Source organism: Hyposmocoma kahamanoa, unplaced genomic scaffold (genome assembly GCF_003589595.1).
Source record: "Hyposmocoma kahamanoa isolate Upper Pololo Valley unplaced genomic scaffold, ASM358959v1 81, whole genome shotgun sequence".
In the NCBI taxonomy this organism is placed as follows: domain Eukaryota; kingdom Metazoa; phylum Arthropoda; class Insecta; order Lepidoptera; family Cosmopterigidae; genus Hyposmocoma; species Hyposmocoma kahamanoa.
The window spans coordinates 7,413,550-7,434,454 of NW_020654080.1; the positions used below are offsets into that span (position 1 = coordinate 7,413,550).

At 36.4% G+C, this 20,905-nt stretch overlaps 3 protein-coding genes across 3 annotated transcripts in view; 1 reads left to right on the plus strand and 2 right to left on the minus strand.

Annotated features, from left to right (window-relative positions):
- The window catches only part of LOC113234055, a 28,460-nt gene extending 21,917 nt beyond the window's left edge, over nucleotides 1-6,543 (minus strand). The window contains exon 1 of the mRNA XM_026469290.1: nucleotides 4,972-6,543. Within this exon, the coding sequence (XP_026325075.1) occupies nucleotides 5,265-6,542 (1,278 nt within the window). The 5' untranslated portion in view covers nucleotide 6,543 and the 3' untranslated portion in view covers nucleotides 4,972-5,264. The remainder of the gene's footprint in view (nucleotides 1-4,971) is intronic.
- Nucleotides 6,544-9,751: 3,208 nt separating this feature from the next.
- On the plus strand, nucleotides 9,752-11,210 carry LOC113234087 (mitochondrial thiamine pyrophosphate carrier-like). The gene has a single exon (XM_026469334.1). The coding sequence runs from the start codon at nucleotides 9,886-9,888 to the stop codon at nucleotides 10,873-10,875; it is 990 nt and encodes a 329-aa protein (XP_026325119.1). The 5' UTR covers nucleotides 9,752-9,885; the 3' UTR covers nucleotides 10,876-11,210.
- A 52-nt stretch (nucleotides 11,211-11,262) lies between these two features.
- On the minus strand, nucleotides 11,263-15,085 carry LOC113234086. Its single transcript, XM_026469333.1, has 3 exons — nucleotides 14,890-15,085; nucleotides 13,287-13,477; nucleotides 11,263-12,214 (listed from the first exon to the last, which is right to left on the minus strand). Exons 1-3 carry the CDS (start codon nucleotides 14,975-14,977, stop codon nucleotides 11,369-11,371), a joined length of 1,125 nt encoding a protein of 374 aa, XP_026325118.1. The 5' UTR covers nucleotides 14,978-15,085; the 3' UTR covers nucleotides 11,263-11,368.
- Between the last annotated feature and the right edge of the window lie 5,820 nt (nucleotides 15,086-20,905).

The window sequence follows — 20,905 nt, forward strand, 5'->3', positions numbered from 1 at the left end:
AGGATACGCGCGAGGGCAGTCCGCCGTAAAGGTAAATACACCAAATTATTATTACAGACGGCCACAGAACTCTTATCACCCAAGAAACCCAAGAGTGTTTTCTCGTGGAAACTCGTACAGGGGTAGGTATCAGGGCAATCGCCGTCAATTATCCCATAGGAATGTGAACTTTATATCCACGACAGGTGACCCCTGCATGGCAACGTAACGTGACCGTGATGAATCAGAGCAAGCAAACGCGTCACATTTGAATAATTTTTTTCGAGTATGACTATGTATTTATGTGCAACAGCTTATGTAAAGTATGTATTAATTTGGACAGGCATGAACACAACAAAAGCGAATGGCTAATCGACACCGGCGCTTCGATTTCAGTTGTCAAGCACGATAGAGTAAAATGTTTACGCATTCCATTCCACAAAGAAAAACTTTAGGTCAACGGCGTTGGTGGAAGCGTACAGTCAGAAGGATATATTTATTTACAGCTCAAAATTGATACCTACACTATAAAACATAAATTTTATGTATTTGATAAAATGCCATTCAAAACTGATGGAATTTTAGGGCTAGATTTTTTAACAAAGTACAAAGCAGTTGTAGACTTCGAATTAAATTAATTAAGAATTTGTAATTTAGAGAGACCTGTCACATTACCCATTACTTACTTGAAACAAGATAGTTCATATTTAACAATTCTAGCAAGAAGCGAATCAATTCATTATGTGGACACGAAGTTAAAACAGGAATGTGTCATTAGTTCTCAAGAATTATGTCACGGAGTATACATTGCTAACATTATAGTACAGCCGCATAATGGTAAGGTACCTTTTAAAATAATGAATACACGAAATGAGGATGTAATTTTGAATTATTTTAATTTAAACGTTTCTAAGTTAAGTGATTATTATTTATGTCACTTTAATAAGTCGAATATGAACGCAGAGAGGGTCAAGTCTTTGTTTTCTTTACTAAAATTTGAAAATCTAAATCAGGAAGAACAAAAGTCTATTGAAAACATTTGTACCAAATTTCCAGACGTCTTTCACGTACCAGGAGATAAATTGACAACGATTTCATTATACGACCATACTATTGAATTAAAGCCACATACTACTCCTGTTTACGTAAAGCCGTATCGTTTACCACAAAGTCAAAAATCGGAAATAGATAAAGAAATAAAAAGTATGCAAGCCGATGGAATAATAGAGGAATGTAGGAGTGCCTGGTCGAGTCCATTGTTACTAGTACCTAAAAAGCTAGATTCAACGGGTATTAAAAAATGGCGTGTAGTAATTGACTACAGAAAATTAAATGAAAAAGTTCAAGATGACAAGTTTCCTCTGCCAAATATTTCAGACATTCTAGACTCGTTATCTGGTGCAATGTATTTCACTACTTTAGATCTCTATCAAGGATTTTATCAAATAAAATTAAATAAAAACAGTCGACAATACAATGCATTCACAACAACCAAAAATCAATATCAAATGACTAGATTACCAATGGGACTAAAAACTAGTCCCAATGCGTTTTCTAGAATGATTACGATTGCTATGTCGGGATTTAATTACACCCTAAACAGCCTATGGAAATAACCAGTACGTCAAGTTATGCATTTGAAAAGATTTATTTAGACATATTTGGTCCTCTGCCTACAGATATTTTTTTTTGCCGGTCATTCTTACTTTCTCACGTTACAGTGCGAACTATCAAAGTTCATAGAGGCATATCCGCTACACACAAAAGATGCTAAATCGGTTGCATCTGCTTTTGTAAATAATTTTATTTTGCGTTTTGGCATACCCAGGGAAATTGCAACAGATCGTGGATCTGAATTCATTTGAAACACAATGGACGAAGTTTGTAAACTATTAAAAATTAAGAAGCTTACTTCAACAGCGTACCACCACCAGTCCATAGGAGCGCTCGAGAATGCACATAAGACTATAGGTGCGTATTTACGTATTAATTGCCTTAACCGAACATGTTCGTGGAGCAGCTGGCTGTCGTTCTGGTGCTTCGCGTACAATAATACGGTACATACAGAGACAAGGTACACGCCGCATGAACTGGTATTCGGAAAGTCGTGCAAATTGCCGAACAATTTAAATTCCGGTATAGATCCTTTATATAACTACGATAGTTATCCACATAAATTAAAATATAGATTACAGGTTGCACAGCAAGATGCAAGGAAAAACTTATTAGGAAATAAGTTAAAACGGAAGAAGGCCTATGACGTATATGTTAATCCAGAGACGTACACTAAAGGTAATTATCTGCTACTTAAAAATGAAACAGGCAACAAAATAGATAGTACATATTCGGGTCCATTTTTAATTAATGAAGATTTAGGATGTAATGATAAATAATAAGGAAGAAATAGTCCACAAAAATCGCACAAAACCTTATATTATTTAAAATACATAAGTAAAGTAGGTACCCACATAATTAATTTAAGTACCTTATTGTATGCAAAATAATAATTATTATTATAAAATTAATAAAAATAATATATTGCTTTTTGACTACTAAACAAAATAAAATGTAACTAACTATATTACCCTTTGTAACTATGCTATAAGTAAATATATGTATAAGTATTTGTTTTGTATAACGATAGAAATAAAATAGAAATTATATAAATTTTATTTTATTTTTGTAACAGGGAAAGTGTAGTATAAGAATTGTTCTTGTTAAGCACCATCTATGTTATTACTTATTATATGCAGTGTTAATCAAGCATCGAGTTGTCTCATTCGTCTCCGTCGTACGCTCTCTCTACAGCGGTTCTACAAAGAAGTAACTTCTTTCTCTTTCATACAGCATAAAAAGCAGTAACTGCTACCTCTTTCACACAGTACGAAAACAAGATAAGATAAACAATAGAAACTATTGCCGTTATCAAATAGCGTTTTCTATTGTTTGACATCTTGTTTTTACCATTTTGTTATTTAATATAACTGGAAATGCTAGGACTGCTCAACAATGTCGGTTTTATTTCAGACACATATCTTCCCAGGCAGTGTTGGGCGTTAATCAATTATATTTCAATCTGAAATTCAATCAGATTAAAAAATCAATTCAATTGAAATCAATTGCAATTGCGACGTGTCGCAATTGATTTGATTGCAATTGATTTTAATTGCAGTTGATTTCAATAGAATTGATTTTAATTGCAATAATTTTTTTTAGTTGTTCGAAGAAACAATTGAAACCAACAATTAAAACCGAAACTACCGAATAAAAGTGTCATTGCGAATATGGATTAGGGGGTGGGTTAGCGCTGGGTTAGATAGTGGGCTCACCCACCCCCTCACCCACCCACTCACTCAAAATCGTGTCCGCCATCTTGGATTTAGAAATGAGTGCCATATTTGTAATGAGCACCCCAAAATACCTTGAAAACGATACCCAACTTGCCATTATTTGAAAACTCGTGCCCGCCATCTTGGATTTAGAAATGAGTGCCATATTCGTAATGAGCACCCCGAAATACCTCGAAAATGATACCCATATTGCATTTACTTGAAAAGTCGTGTCCGCCATCTTGGATTAAGAAATAAATGCTATATTCATAATGAGCACCTCCAAATCCTCGAAAACGATACCCAACTTGCCATTATTTGAAAAGTCGTGCCCGCCATCTTGTATTTAGTAATGAGTGCCATATTCGTAATGAGCAGCCCCAAATACCTCGAAAATGAGACCCAACTTGCCATTATGTGAATAATTGTGCCCGCCATCTTACCTTCTAACACACCTCCTAACTCAAACTTTAGGTAAATTAACTCCCTTAATTCTGTAGCAGTAGGACGTGTGGATTCTAAACCTGCGATAGAAGGATGGATTTCGATATCATTACTAGCACAATGTAGTCCACGCCGAGTGTGTAATGGAAGCTATAACAACAAATAATCTATTTTCGCTTTGTATAACAACCTTTGATATAATTTCTAAGGATATAAGCACTCACTGTATATATACAACAAAAGATATAACAAAAAAAGGCATAATTTCAATGTGTATAATGAACCTTCAGTATAACAAACATTACATATAATGATTAAGTGATATAAAAAACAAATGGTATAAGAAGTACCAGTATAATGTATTAAATAATATAACACAATATTTCGTTTTAGGAATAGTTGAAGCACCCTATATTATATTGATAAGAATTTTTATTTAAATAAATATACAATCGCAAAATACAATTGTGTTTGTATTGCTTTAAGTGCTTTTTGTGTTAAAAAATATATTTATTAAAACTTTAAATAGAATATTTAGTTGCATATACTATTGCTAACCTAACCTAAACTCACAGGAGGAGATCGAACTAACTAGCAAATGCAAACAAATTCTGTTCTGGCACTTGTCTGCCACTGCCGCGACACGCTCGTTGCGTTCTTTCAGCTCGCGCAGCTTTATCATATACTAACGTAACCTAAGCCCACAGGAGAAGGTCCTACCAACTAGCAAATGCAAACAAATTCGGTTCTGGCAGCTTTATCATATACTAACCTAACCTAAACGCACAGGAGGAGGTCGAACCAACTAGGAAATGCAAACAAATTAGGTTCATTTTCCATTGCACCTGAACACCACCGGAATTATATTAATAATACATTATACTCAGTAAATGTTATATCTGAAGTGTTTATATAAAATGAACATTATGACATAGGTATATTAGATTGAAATTTGTTATATCAATTGTATATTATACCCCATGATCTTTATATCATGCAAGAATATGTCAAATGTCTGTATACCATAAATTTATTATATCTGTTGAACATTATATTAACTAAAAATATGTCATTTGTTATATATTACAAACTGCACCCGTCCACGCCATTTATTATAGGAATCCAAACAATTTAAAAAGTAAGTAAGATATGACTTTGTACTAAAAGACCCTTAGTTTTGAAAAAAAGCAAATTATCTACTAAAATCTTAATAATTTACCTTCATCTTGTCATATGATGGAGCGGGCTTTCCCTGCCCTGCCGTCCACTCTGTACAGCTGCTCCAAGAAGTTCCATTGGGCTCGTGCTCGTTGTCCGTCAAGTAGGAGATCCTTTTTCTGGAAATTGTTACGAAAACATTTTAATAAATGTGGCACATCAAAAATATGGTAGATCACATTGTTATTAATCTTATAGAATATGTTATTTGGATCAGTGCTATTGTTTTGTAATAATTCAGCATGAGTATCTGCTGTCAATGATTTTATGGTTGCAACATTGGCCGAGCCTTGATCACTCACAGTGGCTCGTACACAAAAAACCAGTTTTGAAAACAGCAATAATTATTTCTTTAACAATGTTCTTTAAGGTAAATGTTTTAACTCCATCTCTAGCAAAATAAAAGGTAACTGGAAATTTCCATCTACTAAACAGGCCATGTAACATAAATACTAATGCCTTGTCTGCTACATTGGAACTCCTTTGTCCAGAGCCAAGATCTTCAAATCCCTCAATTACCCCAGTGTGAAAATTAAAATGTAAATTTTTATTAATGGCCATTTCATCAAAAAGTAAAACACATTGTTTATCTTTCTCTGACTTGCCTAAGGCAGCATCAGCCACATGTTGAAAAATAAAATCATTGACTCCAGGTCGCAACGGGACATTAGTCAACAATGAATTTAGCGTGGACTTGGATGGTAGAATAAAAAATTTTCTCAAATGAGCATAACATTTTGGACTTAACTTTGATAAAGAAAGTGAAAATATTTTTTCATCACTGGTGTATCTGCGGCCGTGAGGTTTCACACCTGTTAAACAGAGCTGTGAATCTATTAAAAGCTTTCCAAACTTGTTCAAAGATTTATATTTTTTGATGAATTGTAATGTTTTAGGACAACTAATTAGATTGGATTTGCGCTTTATGTTATAGTACTTACTTTTCCACAAGCGTATCTTAGATTTTAACATTTTATTGTTATCACGCAAAATTTCTTTCCGGGGTGTTACTTCCGATGGCAATAAGCGCACTCTCCTAACTATATCATGTCTACGACTACGGACCACTTTAGAATGTGTACGAACTGGGGTAGTCAGGACAGTGTGAGAATCTTGTGTAACACATTCATGACAAAACAATGAAGGTTGTATACTAGAGGGCCCGGGGTCGACACCATGTGATTGCACATTATCTGCCTGAGAATCAATTAAAAAAGGTTGAATACCAGAGGTCCCGGGGTCGACACCATGTGATTGAACATTATCTGCCTGAGAATCAATTAAAAAAGGTTGTATACCAGAGGGCCCGGGGTCGACACCATGTGATTGCACATTACCTGCCTGAGAATCAATTAAAAAACTAGATGGTAAAGACACACTCGGATTACTAATATCATAAGACAGATCGTCAGTGGGAGTTAAATGCAATATAGGTATCGCATCTTTTGTCAGTTTATTTTGTTCATTTATATGTTCAGGATAAAAATGTTTAGGGCAGAATCGACAATTTTGAAGTTTCATTGGTTCACGGTCATAGTTTTCCAAAAATGGGCTTTCTTCCATGCCTCCCATCGTGTTTTATCGGTGTATGGAGCAAGAAAAAGTTTAAAATCCTTTCGTCGACTACTACACCCCGGAATAGCGCATCTGTGAGACATTTTGTAATAAAATAACGAGCAAAAATGTATATGGAATGGAAAATAACACGCGCACGGGTATAGCTATTTAAACCGCAAATAGACCAGGATAAAACAAATAGTTATTGTGAATTATGTAGTTTGATGATTAGATAATAAAATAAGACTTAGCCATATCGTAGTTATACAAATCCGTCACGATGAGCACAGTAAATCACAACACAAAACAAAATGACGACAAAATTAGACCATAGGCGCCATGTTTTCTTCCACTTTCCTTCCGAGTGACGTTAGACTGACATATGAATAAAAAGTGTGTAACACACACACACACATTGACACAACAGCATTTCCTAATAGAAAGAAAAAAAAAAGTTGGTGAAATGTACAGTTCCATGAGTGCAAGAGGAAGGGATAAGTCGGCTAACGAGCGGCTAACGAAACAAACCGAATGTCCTCGGTTGAGTGGGGCTGCTAGACACCACCTAGACACACAGTGTATAGAATAGAAGAATAATTTTGGAACGAATGAAAGAGTGGTGAATGATATTAATTTCGAATATTAAGAATGAATGACATTATTTTTGTCATAATTCTCTTCGCTTTTCACCGTTAGCGTTTCAGCCGCTTACAAAGTGTTTTGACTAAACTTGTTTTTAAAATGGGGAAACATAAAATATCACTGGAAACGGGATTTGGAGGTTGGAGGAAGAGTGAAAAAGGGATCAGGCGAAGAACTTCTACGAACTTGTACTTGTAAGAACTATGTACATTATGGTTTTGCAATAAATTATTGAATTGAATTGAATTGAATTGAACTAGAAAAAAATTAGATGTAAATAAACAAATGTCAGTAGTCTGTCGTAATGTTGGGTCATGGAATAATTTCCATTTGGAAAAGTTCATATTTTTGAGAAAAATCATTTTCCCGAAAATTTTCCTTACTTCTTCCACATTTGACAGTCGACACCTGTCAAAACTTGAAGATAATTTATTAAATTGAAAGGAGGAAGCAAAGCGCTTATTGCGAATAGGTAGGAATATCAACGACATAAGAATGGAATGCTCCTGCGCACACTCCCCGAAATGTATCCGATAGTAAACCAACAAGCAGGTTACTTTTGTGCTATGGTCGAGATTTTGTAGCTTCGACTCCACAAGAGTTGTTGTTAATGTCTCTTTGGTTTTCGCTCCACCGAGTCCAAGGCAGCTAACTGGTAATGGGCAGAGCCGTCCCAAAGGTGGCAGAAGTACTCCATACACGATCGAACTTGTGATGATACAGATTTAAAAGTACCGCCTGACCTTGTAATGTATGCCTAGTTTTCTGGCAGCAGTTTTTGCCAAGCACTCGATGTGTCGCCCAAAGTTAAGGTTGGATGATAAGTCCAGACAAAGTAGCTCATGGTGCACGGGTTGTCCTATGTTTCAGAAAATCGCCTATCCATTTGCAAAAGCCAACAGGAACTCCGTAAGCTGGAAGCTTATTTAACAGGCTATCATACCAAACCCTATCAAAGGCCTTTAATATGTCGAGAGACACGGCAAGCGATTCACCGCGTTTCTCGACAGCCTCGCCCCGTAAATGTATGGCATACGCAAGAAGATCCCGAAGTAAATCGACCACGGCGAAAACCATACTGTCGATCACTAAGAAGATCGATCGATCTGTCTTCGAGGTATCCAAGAAGACAGCTGTTCAATACGCGCTCCATAGTGTTACGGAGAATGAAGGTGATTGCGATAGGTCGATAATTAGATGGATTGGCATGACTACCTTTCTCAGGTACAGGCTATACATTTGCTAGCTTCCAAGTTTTTGGGACTTGTCCAGAACTCATAGAGAGGCGATACAGGCGAGTCGACACCGGAAACAACTCGGGTGCACAGTTCCGCAGGACTTACGCTGGGACTCCGTCAGGGCCACTGGGTTTGTTGACGTCTAATTTGCGTAAAGTTTTTAACACCTCTTTTTGACGGATAGTGATCTCGGGCATTTTCGAGTCACAGCGAGGTAGTGTAGGTGGTGTTTGCAAAGCAGCGTCAAGACGGGAGTTGGAAGCAAAAAGAGAAACAAAAAGATTTGCTTTCTCTTCAGCGGTGTGAGCCAGCGATCCGTCAGCTCTCATTAAAGGCGGAAGGGATGATCTGCAGAAATTCGCTTCGACCGATTTAGCGAGCGACCAGAATGCTTTACTCGCTGATGGGTATGAAGCTAACCTGACCCCAATACGACTAATATGGCCGAAGCGAGCGTTCCGTAATGCTTTTTTGCAGGATCTAGCGGCTTTCTTCAAGCGGAGGGTTTCCGGTGCCTCGCGATCTCAGCCCAAGCGTGGTACGCAGATTGCTTTAGCGTTTCCGTACAAGCACACTCAGCGTTAAACCAAGGGCGAGCTTTGCCGCTGGAGGAGACTTCGAAATACGGAATAAAGTATTCCATTGCCCGAATAATCACCTCAGAGACGGCAGACGCACAGCACGTCGGACCGTCAGAAGAGAAGCACAGCTGCCGCCAGGGATAAGATGCAAAGAAATGCCGCATCGCATCCCAACCTGCTGACATGTCCACATGTCCACATCCTCCTAGTACCTCTCATACTGAGATCGGGTGGGAAGTGGACAGATACAGATATCACTAGACAGTGATAGGATGTCCTTAGTCGGGACGAGACCGATACTTGGTAGCGGTCTAGATCGGTTGTCAGCAGAAGATCCTGATCCATTCTGACACTGGCGATGATCGCCATAATTTTTATAATTAATAATCTTTTAGAACTTACACTGGCACAAGCCTAGTGGCCGCCATAAAGGAAATTTTTTTTTTCCAGAAAAATTTCCACTATTTGAAATATTTTCCTTATTTACCCAACAATAGTCTGTGGTCACTGGTCAGTCATATGATCTAACTAAATAGGTGAAAACGCATCTAAAGTTGTTTTTTCTACCCCATTATGTAGACAAAAATGTATGTAAGAATGATTCCTTCCTTTTGGGTAGTTCTCTTTTTCGTTTTGCAAATAACTCTGAAGCTATCACAAATAGTCGAAATTTTTAAATTTTTTTTTGTGATTTTTGTGATAATTGGCAAAGAAAATGTAATCACTACGTTAAAATCATTGGTATCATTTTTCTAGTGCAATAAACTATATTTATACGTTGAACTTTTTACAAGCTTTATTTTGTTGACGGTTTATTTTTATATTGTAGTTTTGAGGTTGTTCCCTAATGAAATTGGAATAATCGTATTCGAATTACCATCAGGCAGACAGATTTTTATGGTGATTCGGAGTCGTAAAATCACTATGCATCTAGTACAGAATGAGTCTGAGGTAAAGGTGTATCAAGCAGCGTTGGCTGGAGCAGCTGCTGGGGCGTTCACCAGAGCCGTCGCGCAACCACTCGACGTCCTCAAAATCAGGTTTCAACTTCAAATAGAGCCTTTAGGTAAAGGATCCAAGTATAGCTCCATTTCTCAAGCCGTTGGATCCATTGTGAAAGAGGAAGGAGTTTCCACCCTATGGAGCGGACATGTACCGGCACAGTTATTATCAATATCCTACGGCGTGTTACAGTTTTCTGCATTCGAGACACTCACTGATTTGTGTCAAAAGACTGATACACATTTTTATGTGAATAACAAGCCTTGGATAAATTTTAGCAATGGAGCAATTGCTGCTACAGTGGCTACAGTAGCGTCTTTTCCTTTCGACACAGTCAGAACAAGACTAATAGCTGAGCAGAAAACCCACAAGGCTTACAAAGGTTTTATAGATGCATTCTCCACTATGGTCAAGTATGAAGGTGCTAGCTCACTATTCAAAGGATTAATTCCGACTTTGGGGCAGATAGCTCCACACGCCGGAGTACAGTTTGCTACATATAAAATACTTACAGATGGCATTTTGAATAAGGTACCATTCTTCCAAAGAGAATTAAATCTTGGCTCCGCAGTAGAAACAACTTTATTTGCAAATTTAGTAGCTGGTTCTGTAGCTGGGTTCATAGCTAAGACTACAATATACCCGTTTGATTTGGTAAAGAAAAGAATGCAGATTCAAGGATTCCAACAGTATAGACAAGGTTTTGGGAAGCAGATGTACTGTAATGGACTTTTAGACTGTGTCAAATTAACAATCACAGAAGAGGGGTTCCAGGCCCTTTTCAAAGGTTATTGGCCAAGCATGCTGAAAGCTGTCCTAGTTTCAGCACTACATTTTGCTGTTTATGATGAAATAAAACATATCCTCGTAAGAGTACAGAGATAAGTTAAACTACTGCAATTTCTAGTCAAAATTGTAATTCCTAGTTGTGAGCAAAGGTCAGATGCCGTTCAAAAGACTATTTCTTCATCCTGACATATTTTTGAGGAGCTACTTTATAAAGCAGTTTTGAATATTTGAAATGAAATAGCTTTTTTAGAAATTACTGCTTTGATAATTTATAAATATTTATTAATTTCCTTTTTTATGTTTGGTTGTTAATGATCAGGAAACTGCAAAAATCCCTGTGATACTAGTGATATTATATAGACCTTAAGATTAATTTATTTAGAATTTGCTTATAGAATAAAAATCTAAATGAAAATATTTGATTATTTACTTTATTTTAAATTAATTGATCCCCTAATAGTATAAAAAGAATTACTTAATGGCTATAAAATTATGCATAGAGCAATTATCATTTTAACATAATATAATTTTTAATCATTCAACAACTGTTTTTGACTAAAATAGTATACATTTCATATAGGTATCTAAATTATCCATAAGATATCACATAACCCATATTTCTCATAAGAGTATCTTTGATAGCTGGTTGAAGTTCTTTCTTCATGTATGTAGTCAAGAGAGTCCTAATTCCTTTAGTGAATATATCCTCCATTTCTCTGGAAATATCTTCCACTTCGTCCAAATCATCATCCGGTCTGAAGAGCTTACTTCGTTCGTAATTCACTCTGCTACTAGGTGGCTCATATATCACATCCCATCTGTTCTCCGTGGATCGTCCTTCTAATATTTCAGGATAAGATCTTTCCATCCGTGGATCGAAAGTAAACTCGTCAGAACGCCTTCTCCTTCTCAAAGGCAAGTTGTCCTTATTTCTCACAGAATTCCTATTGATATATTTCTCACACCCGTAAGCGTAAACACTGATAAAGCCTGGTTCTACAAATTCGGAGTCAGTTTTCACATTAAATTTTCCTGGTTGCTGATTCAAAGGTTGAGTATGGAAACCTATGCCAGCTTTTCGTAACCTCAAAATCATATTGCAGCCCTTGTTTCCTTGGTATCGCGGATATTGTGCGTTGAGATATTGGTCATACGGTCTACCGTCTGCGTAGTTTCTTCTCAGTCTTCGACTTAACGGTATACCTCTGTCTAACTCATTTGCGTCATATAAGTCGACATTACCACTTATCGTGATGTCGTTGAAAAGAAGCATAGTATCCAAAGAGACATTTCGAGGATCGTAATAACATTTTTCTACGCGAACCCAATTTGAGTTTTGCGGAAGACGAACACGCATCCTTGTTACATACATGTCAACTGGAGCGGATCTCATTTGCTGGTGCAAACTGTAACCATTGAGGTCTATACTTTGACTCTGAAACAAGGTCGAATTAAGAGTAAAGTATTTTTTTAATTCATGAATGAAGTAGGTACCTACCTACTACACCCAACCTTTAGGCTGATAAGTAATTGAAACTAGTCGGACCTTTGTTACTTAGTTTAGCATAGTTCCTAATTCCAGAGCCTACCTATTTAGATTTTCCGTCCCTTGATTTTTTATCCACTCCATATCAAAAATATTGGACTAGAAAATGTGTATATAGAGCTCAAGGCCATCTAAGTATTCCCTTCATTATTACAAGAATACAAACACGAGTAAGTACAACATGACATGTTAATCTCTTTTAGGCTTTTCTTAGTCAATTTCAATGACCATTGTATTCTAAGTAGTCGCTGTACTGTAACTAAGTGGTGTATGTATCACATCCTAAAACAATCTAAATCGATGTAGGTACCTGGGACTGCTTTATTTGCATTGGGCAAAATTTTCTTACTTTGATTAACAGTCGGTGGCATCTTTACTTGCTTCAAACTAGGTACCTACCCTATTAAATTTTAAAGTTTCACAGATATTTAAATTAATCTTTTATAGCGTTATTAAATGGGCCCCCTCTTTATTTATTGACCTCGTTTGAAAGTTGTGTTATTTAGATGGTTCTTAACTATCCTCTTCGCTAATTGGTATAACCGCCATCAGAATATTCAGTTCATAATTCTTTTGTCTAGAGTTGTTAAGAACTTCCAAAAAATGTCTGTGACGCCATTTGTTACGAGTCCTGAGGATGATCGACATAGCGAGATGTGAAGTACTATTGTAGGCAGAATCTTCTAATTAACATACAAATAATCGGAGTAGACGTTATGACAAAAAAAAATGGGAAGACAGATTTCAAATTTATCAATTAAATATTGAGTTATTAAATATGAATTGTTGAATTAATAAATATTAATTAATTATTTCATTGAAGTTAGCTAATATTTGGGCCAGCAATTATAGGAATTCTTTTTGTTTTTAAAGGTATACGTAGTATTCTTAGTGTTTAAGCTTTTCTAAATTTCTTTGTGATCAAATGTCTACATCGTCACATATCATAGTCTGAACTCACCAATGGTGTGTCCAAGGTCTTTGCTTGGTTTCTTTTTCTCCTCTTCAGTTGATCCAGAGCGGACTCTAATCTTGCTGAACATCGTTCCCCCGCTAAGGGAACCGTGTTCAACGGCGGTAGGCCTCCGGGCCCTAATGGAGGCAGGGGCCTTCCGTCAAAACGCTTTTCGAAAACGGGAAGAAAACGGGTCTCTGAAACAATCTGAATTATTAGTTTTACTGTGCCTATAAATACGAACTTAGTGGATCAGTATAGGTAGTAGAACTGTTTCGGATCAATGACCTCAAACATTATGTTGCCTAATGATGTGCAGTGAACCTGGATTTCTGGGACTTTGGTATAATGTTTTTAGCTAAATCCATCAATGTTTATTATTTTGTGATTACGCTGGCAAATTTAATATTGTGCTTCTTTAACCTTTCTAATTCGTGCTTCTCTATGTACTTTTTGAAACTTATTGAAATTTGCATAGAGAAGTAATTTTGTATATTTACATAATTATAAAAAGGTTTGAGACACTTTTAACCCACTGTACATATGATCTAATTATATGTATATAGTTATCACAGACCACAGTGGTACTTATTATCATGTATTTGAAAGAAAAAAAATCGCAAAAGTAATTTATGTACTATCTTTCGATAAACTCATAAAAGAGTATACGTATCCATACAAATGCAGATAAAATGTTCAGACTCTGATACGTAAATCATCAAATACTATAATAATATTTTTTTATTACAAAACTCCATACAGCATTAAGACCGCATGTAGCAAAAATAGGTCTACCTACCTTTTCGGATCACACTATATTATTTATACGTACTTATTAAGTTACTTTAAAAATAAAATAACTTAATAAGTTCATTTTTCTTTTACTGAATAAACAGTAGGTAATATTTTTCCACTTCCATTGATATCGAGAGAAAAAGTGAAATTAATTCAAAACAATAATAAATTTTCAAGGCGGATTATTTACAGTGAAAAGTTAAAGTTTTGCAGACAATGACAAATCTAGATTAAACCGAAAGTGATATGGTAATTATTCTGGGGCATTTCTGTGTTTGTTTTCACTTCTATTGTCTGATGTGCGCAACCGTGAAATAGAAGCGCTGCGCTCTAACGAAAATGTCGATGGTATGTTACGACTTATGAGCAAGGAACTTAATTGTTTCTATTTCAAGTACAACAGCAAAAGTTACGTAAATGCAAAGGTACGTTAATGGTACTTAAATAAAAAGCTAGGGAAAGCGTGGGAGAGCATTTGTATTGTTATAATATGCAGCGTTATGATTTTGAAAGGTATAATCACGTGTCATATTTACATTTCCGCGATTGTTATTACAAATTATAAATTAAATTTTAAGAAAAGTAGACCTCTTAGTGCTAAATTATATTTAGGTATCGCCTTTTGTCGTGCCAAATAGTGAATACTCTTTAACTACCTTCAATAAAGCAAGATTAACTTTCTTGCGACAAACAAATATCAATGCAGAGATGAAATGTTGCTACTTGTTAAATTAATTTATTAGGATCAGCCAAATACCATGTAACATCAATGAAACTTCTTTACCTATGTTTTACGTAGGTGAACAGAACCTACCTTTCCCACTTTCCGTGTCAGGCAGTTCGTTGTCGCTAGCCGATGCCGTTTTCGCAAAAAATATAAACATCCACCAAAATCTCACCATTATCACCACAATATTCAGACATTAAAACAAAACAACTGACCAAATGTTCTGAACGCCCGTGCGCGCAAAAAAAAAAAGAAATCGGGGAAGAAATGCTGCCGTAAAATTGGCGCGAACCGAAGACAATCACTTGCTATCGCTGCGAAACCGTGTGATGGAATAAGGTACTGGAGGTGAGACAATAAGAAGTGCAGTGTTTGGAAAATAACCCCCGCCCGTGTCGAGATCGTATCATGATGGAGCGGTGGAGGCATTAGATGCTACGACAGCGACAGGTGTCTGTATAGGTACCTATCTTAGCAAACGGCGAGAGGTTATTAGAGCGAAAACAAAGATGTCTCCAACCTCATACCGTTTTTCTAAAAAAAAGTATATTGTGCATTATTATCCGTATTTGTTAGTTTTATTGCTGTTGTGTGCGTTTAGCTGGAGTCGTCACGTGTAGCTTAACATATTGTCCCGTGTTAAATGCTCTAGTTTCTAACGGCACGTAATATGAATTTTCAAATCTGCTTACTGTGCTTTGTTTAGATAATCTATGAATTGTTTTATCATAAATCTACACAGTTTTTGTCTATACTATGTTCTTTACGTTAATTTCAAAACAAAAGGTTAAGCAATAATGAGTACTCTGACAGATCACTTAACGCAAGCACCGATTATGACAATTACGATAGTACAAAATTACGGCCCAAACTATCACTGCTTTACTGACAAACCATGGACCATTCCTAAAAATATTGGTGCCTCTACCACGAATTTACAGCGCCCCTAGCGATCACAGGAAGACACAACATTTTGTATTGTCGCTAGTGATAACTGTCACTGTAATCTCGTGGTAGACGCAAGGTACATTAACGGTCATGCGTTCTACAGACACACGGCCCTCCACGATTTTGGTATTGTAGAGCAGAGTTGTTAGAAATATCGGTATCCGCATTCATCGATGCTGATATTCATTGCGGATGTTCGAGTCACAGACTTCCAGAAACAGAAGACTAAGCAAAAAGCAACTCAGTTATTGTTTTTAAAATATAACTTTGGTAGAATTGCAGAACCATTAAGCTAGGCAGATTGATTGTTTTCATGAGGTTTGATTCTTTTGTTATTAAATGTCACAAAATCATTGAAATAATATTTCATTACAATACCAAAGAAAACAGAGAGCTTTTTCATGTAGGTAGATTCAGTAAAGATGTATATTTTACGCGTTTTTCTAAAATACACAAAATCAGCATACGCTGATGTTAAGGTCAAAAAATCAGCATCCGCTGATGTGTAAGCAACCTACATCAACAACAACCCTGCTGTGGAGTTTACCAAAATCACCATGGACACCATGTCTCTAGGATGCATGACGGGTTAATTGGATAAAAGAATTATTTTTTTGGGACCTAATTCGCGTATTCGCGCAAAACCTAAGAACTCGACATACATTAATTAATAGTAAAGATTATTTAAAATTGTACCTTACGATATTTGCATTGCGTTGAAGTTTCAGTGACAGTTTGTGTAGTTAAGCATGTGACTGAGTGTAATATCTGTTTTAACAATCTAATCTATGTATAAATTATTAACCATATTCATATTTTTCATAGCGACGACATGACATTTTGTCTCGGCATCGTAACAAGTAGAGTGTAACGTAATTATGAATAGAAATTAGGTTGCAGAGCCTTAAAACTGCCATAGACCGCACAGAAGTTTATTGACCTCGTAGACTTATAACTTTATCAGCTTTTATCGTAGTTGCATTTTATGATAACGCTACATATTCGTTTATACATACTCAAGTAGAATTCGAACATACTCCCTACTGCCATTGGTAGAGCTCCTTGTAAAAGAGTTCGTCTAGTGAGGTACTGCCACCATACCTATTACTGCGTTCCAGTTTTGAAGGGTAAGGGTGCTGGTGAAATTACAGGCACATGGGAGTTGTCAACTTATGTCTCAGGGTGACGGACGCAGTGCCCCTAAGACCTTTGCGATTTAAGGCTCTGAGTGGCACTGCAACTGTTATGGATAGGCGTGTCGCTTACCACCAGGCGCACGACTTATTCGTCCCGTCACTTGGTATCTAAAAAAAAATCTACGACAATTTTGCAACTGAGTAAGACGTATTATCTCACTCAGCTTCAAACACGTTGTGTGGGCTTTAGATCGTCATTCGTTTTTATTTTTTATGTGCCAGACATTCACACATATATATTCATTTACACGTATGGCGTAACTACAGGCAAATGGGACTTGTCAACTTTGTCTCAGGGTGATGAGCGCAGTTGGCAGTGCCTCTCAGATATTTGCGATTTAAAGCTCTGAGTTGCACAGCAACTGTTATGGACAAGGGTGTAGCTTACCATCAGGCGCACATGTTGTTCGTCCCGTTACTTATATTTAAAAAAAAGCAAAACTATTAATATGTGTAAATGGCATTAGAATAGACAAAATAGTCTTCGAGTTATTAAGACACAAATATTTTATGGAAACGGTAATTAGGAATTGTTATTTTCCATAGCCGCGTAATTAGAAAGTTCAAACACTTTTGAAAGAAAACATAAAAACGAAAATTAAAAAGAACAACTAACAAAATAGAAATAAATTTCATCTCGATTTTCTATTCTTTATGTAGTTACTACAAACACCGAAACAACATGTTTCTTTGTTATATAAAAATATTTTATATGCAGAAATACTAAAAACATAAATGATTACACTTTTCTTGTAATAACTGTGATTAATCATAATTTCTGATTATTTCAAGCGCTATCGCCGCTGATGTGTCGCACATGTCTCTTTTTCTAAAACCTAATTTGTTATCTTTGGTTTTCTCATTGTATCAAAAAATATTGTTAATTCGTTTCATTATAAGATCTAATTATATGGAAGTCTATATAATTTGTATCATAATAGATAATGTTTCTATTACACTTTGTCTTGAGGCGAAATCGTGTGTAACATTTAAAACTTTAATATTTTAAACCGACTTCAAAAAAGGAGGAGGTTCTCAAATCGTCTGTACGTTTTTTTGTATGTAGATGTTACGCGATAATTCCAGCATTTGTGAATGTTTCACCTCTAAGGGTGGCAAACCAGGGGATGAATCCGGTTTCGTGCACTTTCCGGTAACCGATTCCAATAAAACTTTGCAAATAGATGTAATTCCACGATCGTTTGAGGTCGGTTTTTTAGTACTCTGTATTGATCATACTACGAAAGAAAGCCTACCGTAATTAATACTACAGTACTTAGAACACGAACCATTTTCTTAACAATTTCAAAAACTAGAAGTGATGGAAAATACTCGAATATCGTAATACATAAAAGCCTCGTAGTCCTTTTATTTCAATAAGCGATGACACATTTCTTTAAAAAATGTAATTCACAAATAGGGGAACAGGAATTACAAAATTTTTAACCCGAAGTTACTATAATTAGATATACTAAATTGCGAGCGAATACGACGGCACTGCTACAACCCACCTAGGTACACACTATTCGAGTACCGTGACACGGCTGATAGCTGGCGATTCATGCAATAGTGACTTCCAAATAGTTCTTGTGTATTTGTAAAGAATGGTCGACATAGGTTATATTTTTATGTGGTTACGCAAGGAGTATTTCGCCAGCCAGGATTCATAATGGCACAAGTGTTCTTCTCATTCCGGACTAAAATGAGAAGTAAGTTGCATTGCAGACAAAGGAAGCGTCCGGACAGGTTACGGTAATTGGAACACATGGATTTGCAAAATAAAATGAGTATGATAATTTAAGCAGTAAAGATAAAGCCAGTTTATTAGTTTTCGTATTAATATTATTTTTGACACTATTATCCTTGAAAAGAATACTGAATATATTATTTCATTTTTGTTATAAAGAATGTGTTTTTTTAAAAACAGCATGCTTCTGTAGGCCAAATTTGTTATTAATGTTGGAGGCATTCCATCAAATATACTAATTATGAAATAGAGTGTTCAACTTTTAATTGCTTGTATCCAACACATGTTTGCGCGGGCGCCGGCCGCACGAAGCCGAAACGCGCGTCTGGTATATTTTTTAGTAGTGGTATCAGTGATTGTAGTTGCGTTTGTGTTATTTATTTTATTAATTTTTCAAATTAACTGCATGAAAAAAATCAACACAAGCGCGATTATTTTGCGCGATTTAATCTCCCCTGAGTTCGCGGAGTAGCAAATTAATTTTCTTCCATGTTACTTTTTTTTCTCTGCTTCAATTTTTATTAGCATTCCCACAAAACAAAATGTCATCAAATTAGGAAAAGGAAATGCAATTATTTTACACCTCAGTGACTTCAGTATACATAAATATTCCCATCTTCTAGTAGGTATGTTCCTCCGTTCGAATTACTGGTGCCTTGCCTTAATTTGGCAGCCGCGAGGAGGTTGACGCGACTAGGAGGATTTCTCCACGAAAAAAAGGTATGTTAGGCAATTGGTAAGGATGGTTTGCTTAGTAAACTCTACAAAACGTCGTAATTTCAGGCGCCAGTCGTAAACATTCGCTACGTCCATTGTTATACGTAAAACAACGAGTAATTGTCCAAAAAAGTCTTTTTGTATGTAATCGCCGTCGTGATCCATTGTTTCGAGTTATTTTTCTTATGAAATTTCCGTGAAATAGACCAAATTTTACGCAACTACCCCCAATAATTTAATAAAATGTAATAGTTCGTGCGTTACAAATTGACGAACGTGTTTCAAAATTTCATTGTTTTTTCTTTAGTGTGTTAGTTGTTACTTTTAATGGGAATTATGATGTTCTTAATTATGCACGGTGTAAACAATAGAACACGACCATTAAAAATCTCTGCCCTTACTACATTTCATGAGGAAAGTTTTCCAATTTTCTTTTGTTATAATACCAAGTGACGAGACGAACAACTCGTGCGCCTCGTAGTAAACGACACGCCTGTCGATAACAGTTGCAATGCTATTTAGAGCTTTAAATCACTGCCACTGTGCCAAGTCACCTTGAGACAAGACGAAGAGTGACAAGTGCCATGTGCCTGTAATTTCACCGCACCCTTACCCTTCTAAACCGGAATACAGTAATGCTAACATTACTGCTTGGCGGCAGAAATAGACAAGGTGGCAGTACTTCCTGGACGAACTCTTTCACAAGGAGCACTACTGCTTCTACTAAAACGTACCTTAATTAGTAAAGTTTTGATTTGGTTTTGTAAATAACGGAAACGTTTTTATTTTCCACATTTACCGTATGCCTTTTAGTAACATTAAAGTCGAGGTAATTTGAAATTTAACATGAGCTTTTCGACGAAGGAAAACATCGTGACGAAACCTGCACGTCGAAGAAGATTCACAACACTCGGAAAACGTGTGAAGTCCCCAACCCGCATTGGGCCAGCGTGGCGGACTAAGGCCTAAACCCTCGTCTGAAAGGAGACCCGTACCCAGCAGTAGGACGTATTTTACACATTCACAACTGGTCGATCGGAAACTTTGACATTTCTAATTGGAACAATAGTTGATTTAACTCACAAATTAGAAAGATATGGTACGAATTAGGTTCACCTCGCTCAGAAACCCATCTGATTTCGAGACTACCCGATCGGATCGTTCCAATTTGAATTAAAATTGGGACGCTGGTACATGGGACTGTTCAACGTGTCTCAGGGTGACTCAGATCTAGCTATTTAAACCTCTGAGCGGCACTGCAACTGTTACAGACAGGCGTGTTGCTTACCACCAGGCGCACGACTTGTGCGTCCCGTCTCTTGGAGATTTAAAAAATACAGAAAATCGCTTTTCAAGGGACATTTTTGAGTTTACTTATTTGCCTTCGCAATCTCCTTTATGCTGAATTGCTGTAGAGCAATTTACTTTCAAAATCATGATCCGTTTACACAAATCTATTAAATTATAAACACAATATTACCACGAGCTCTCTCCA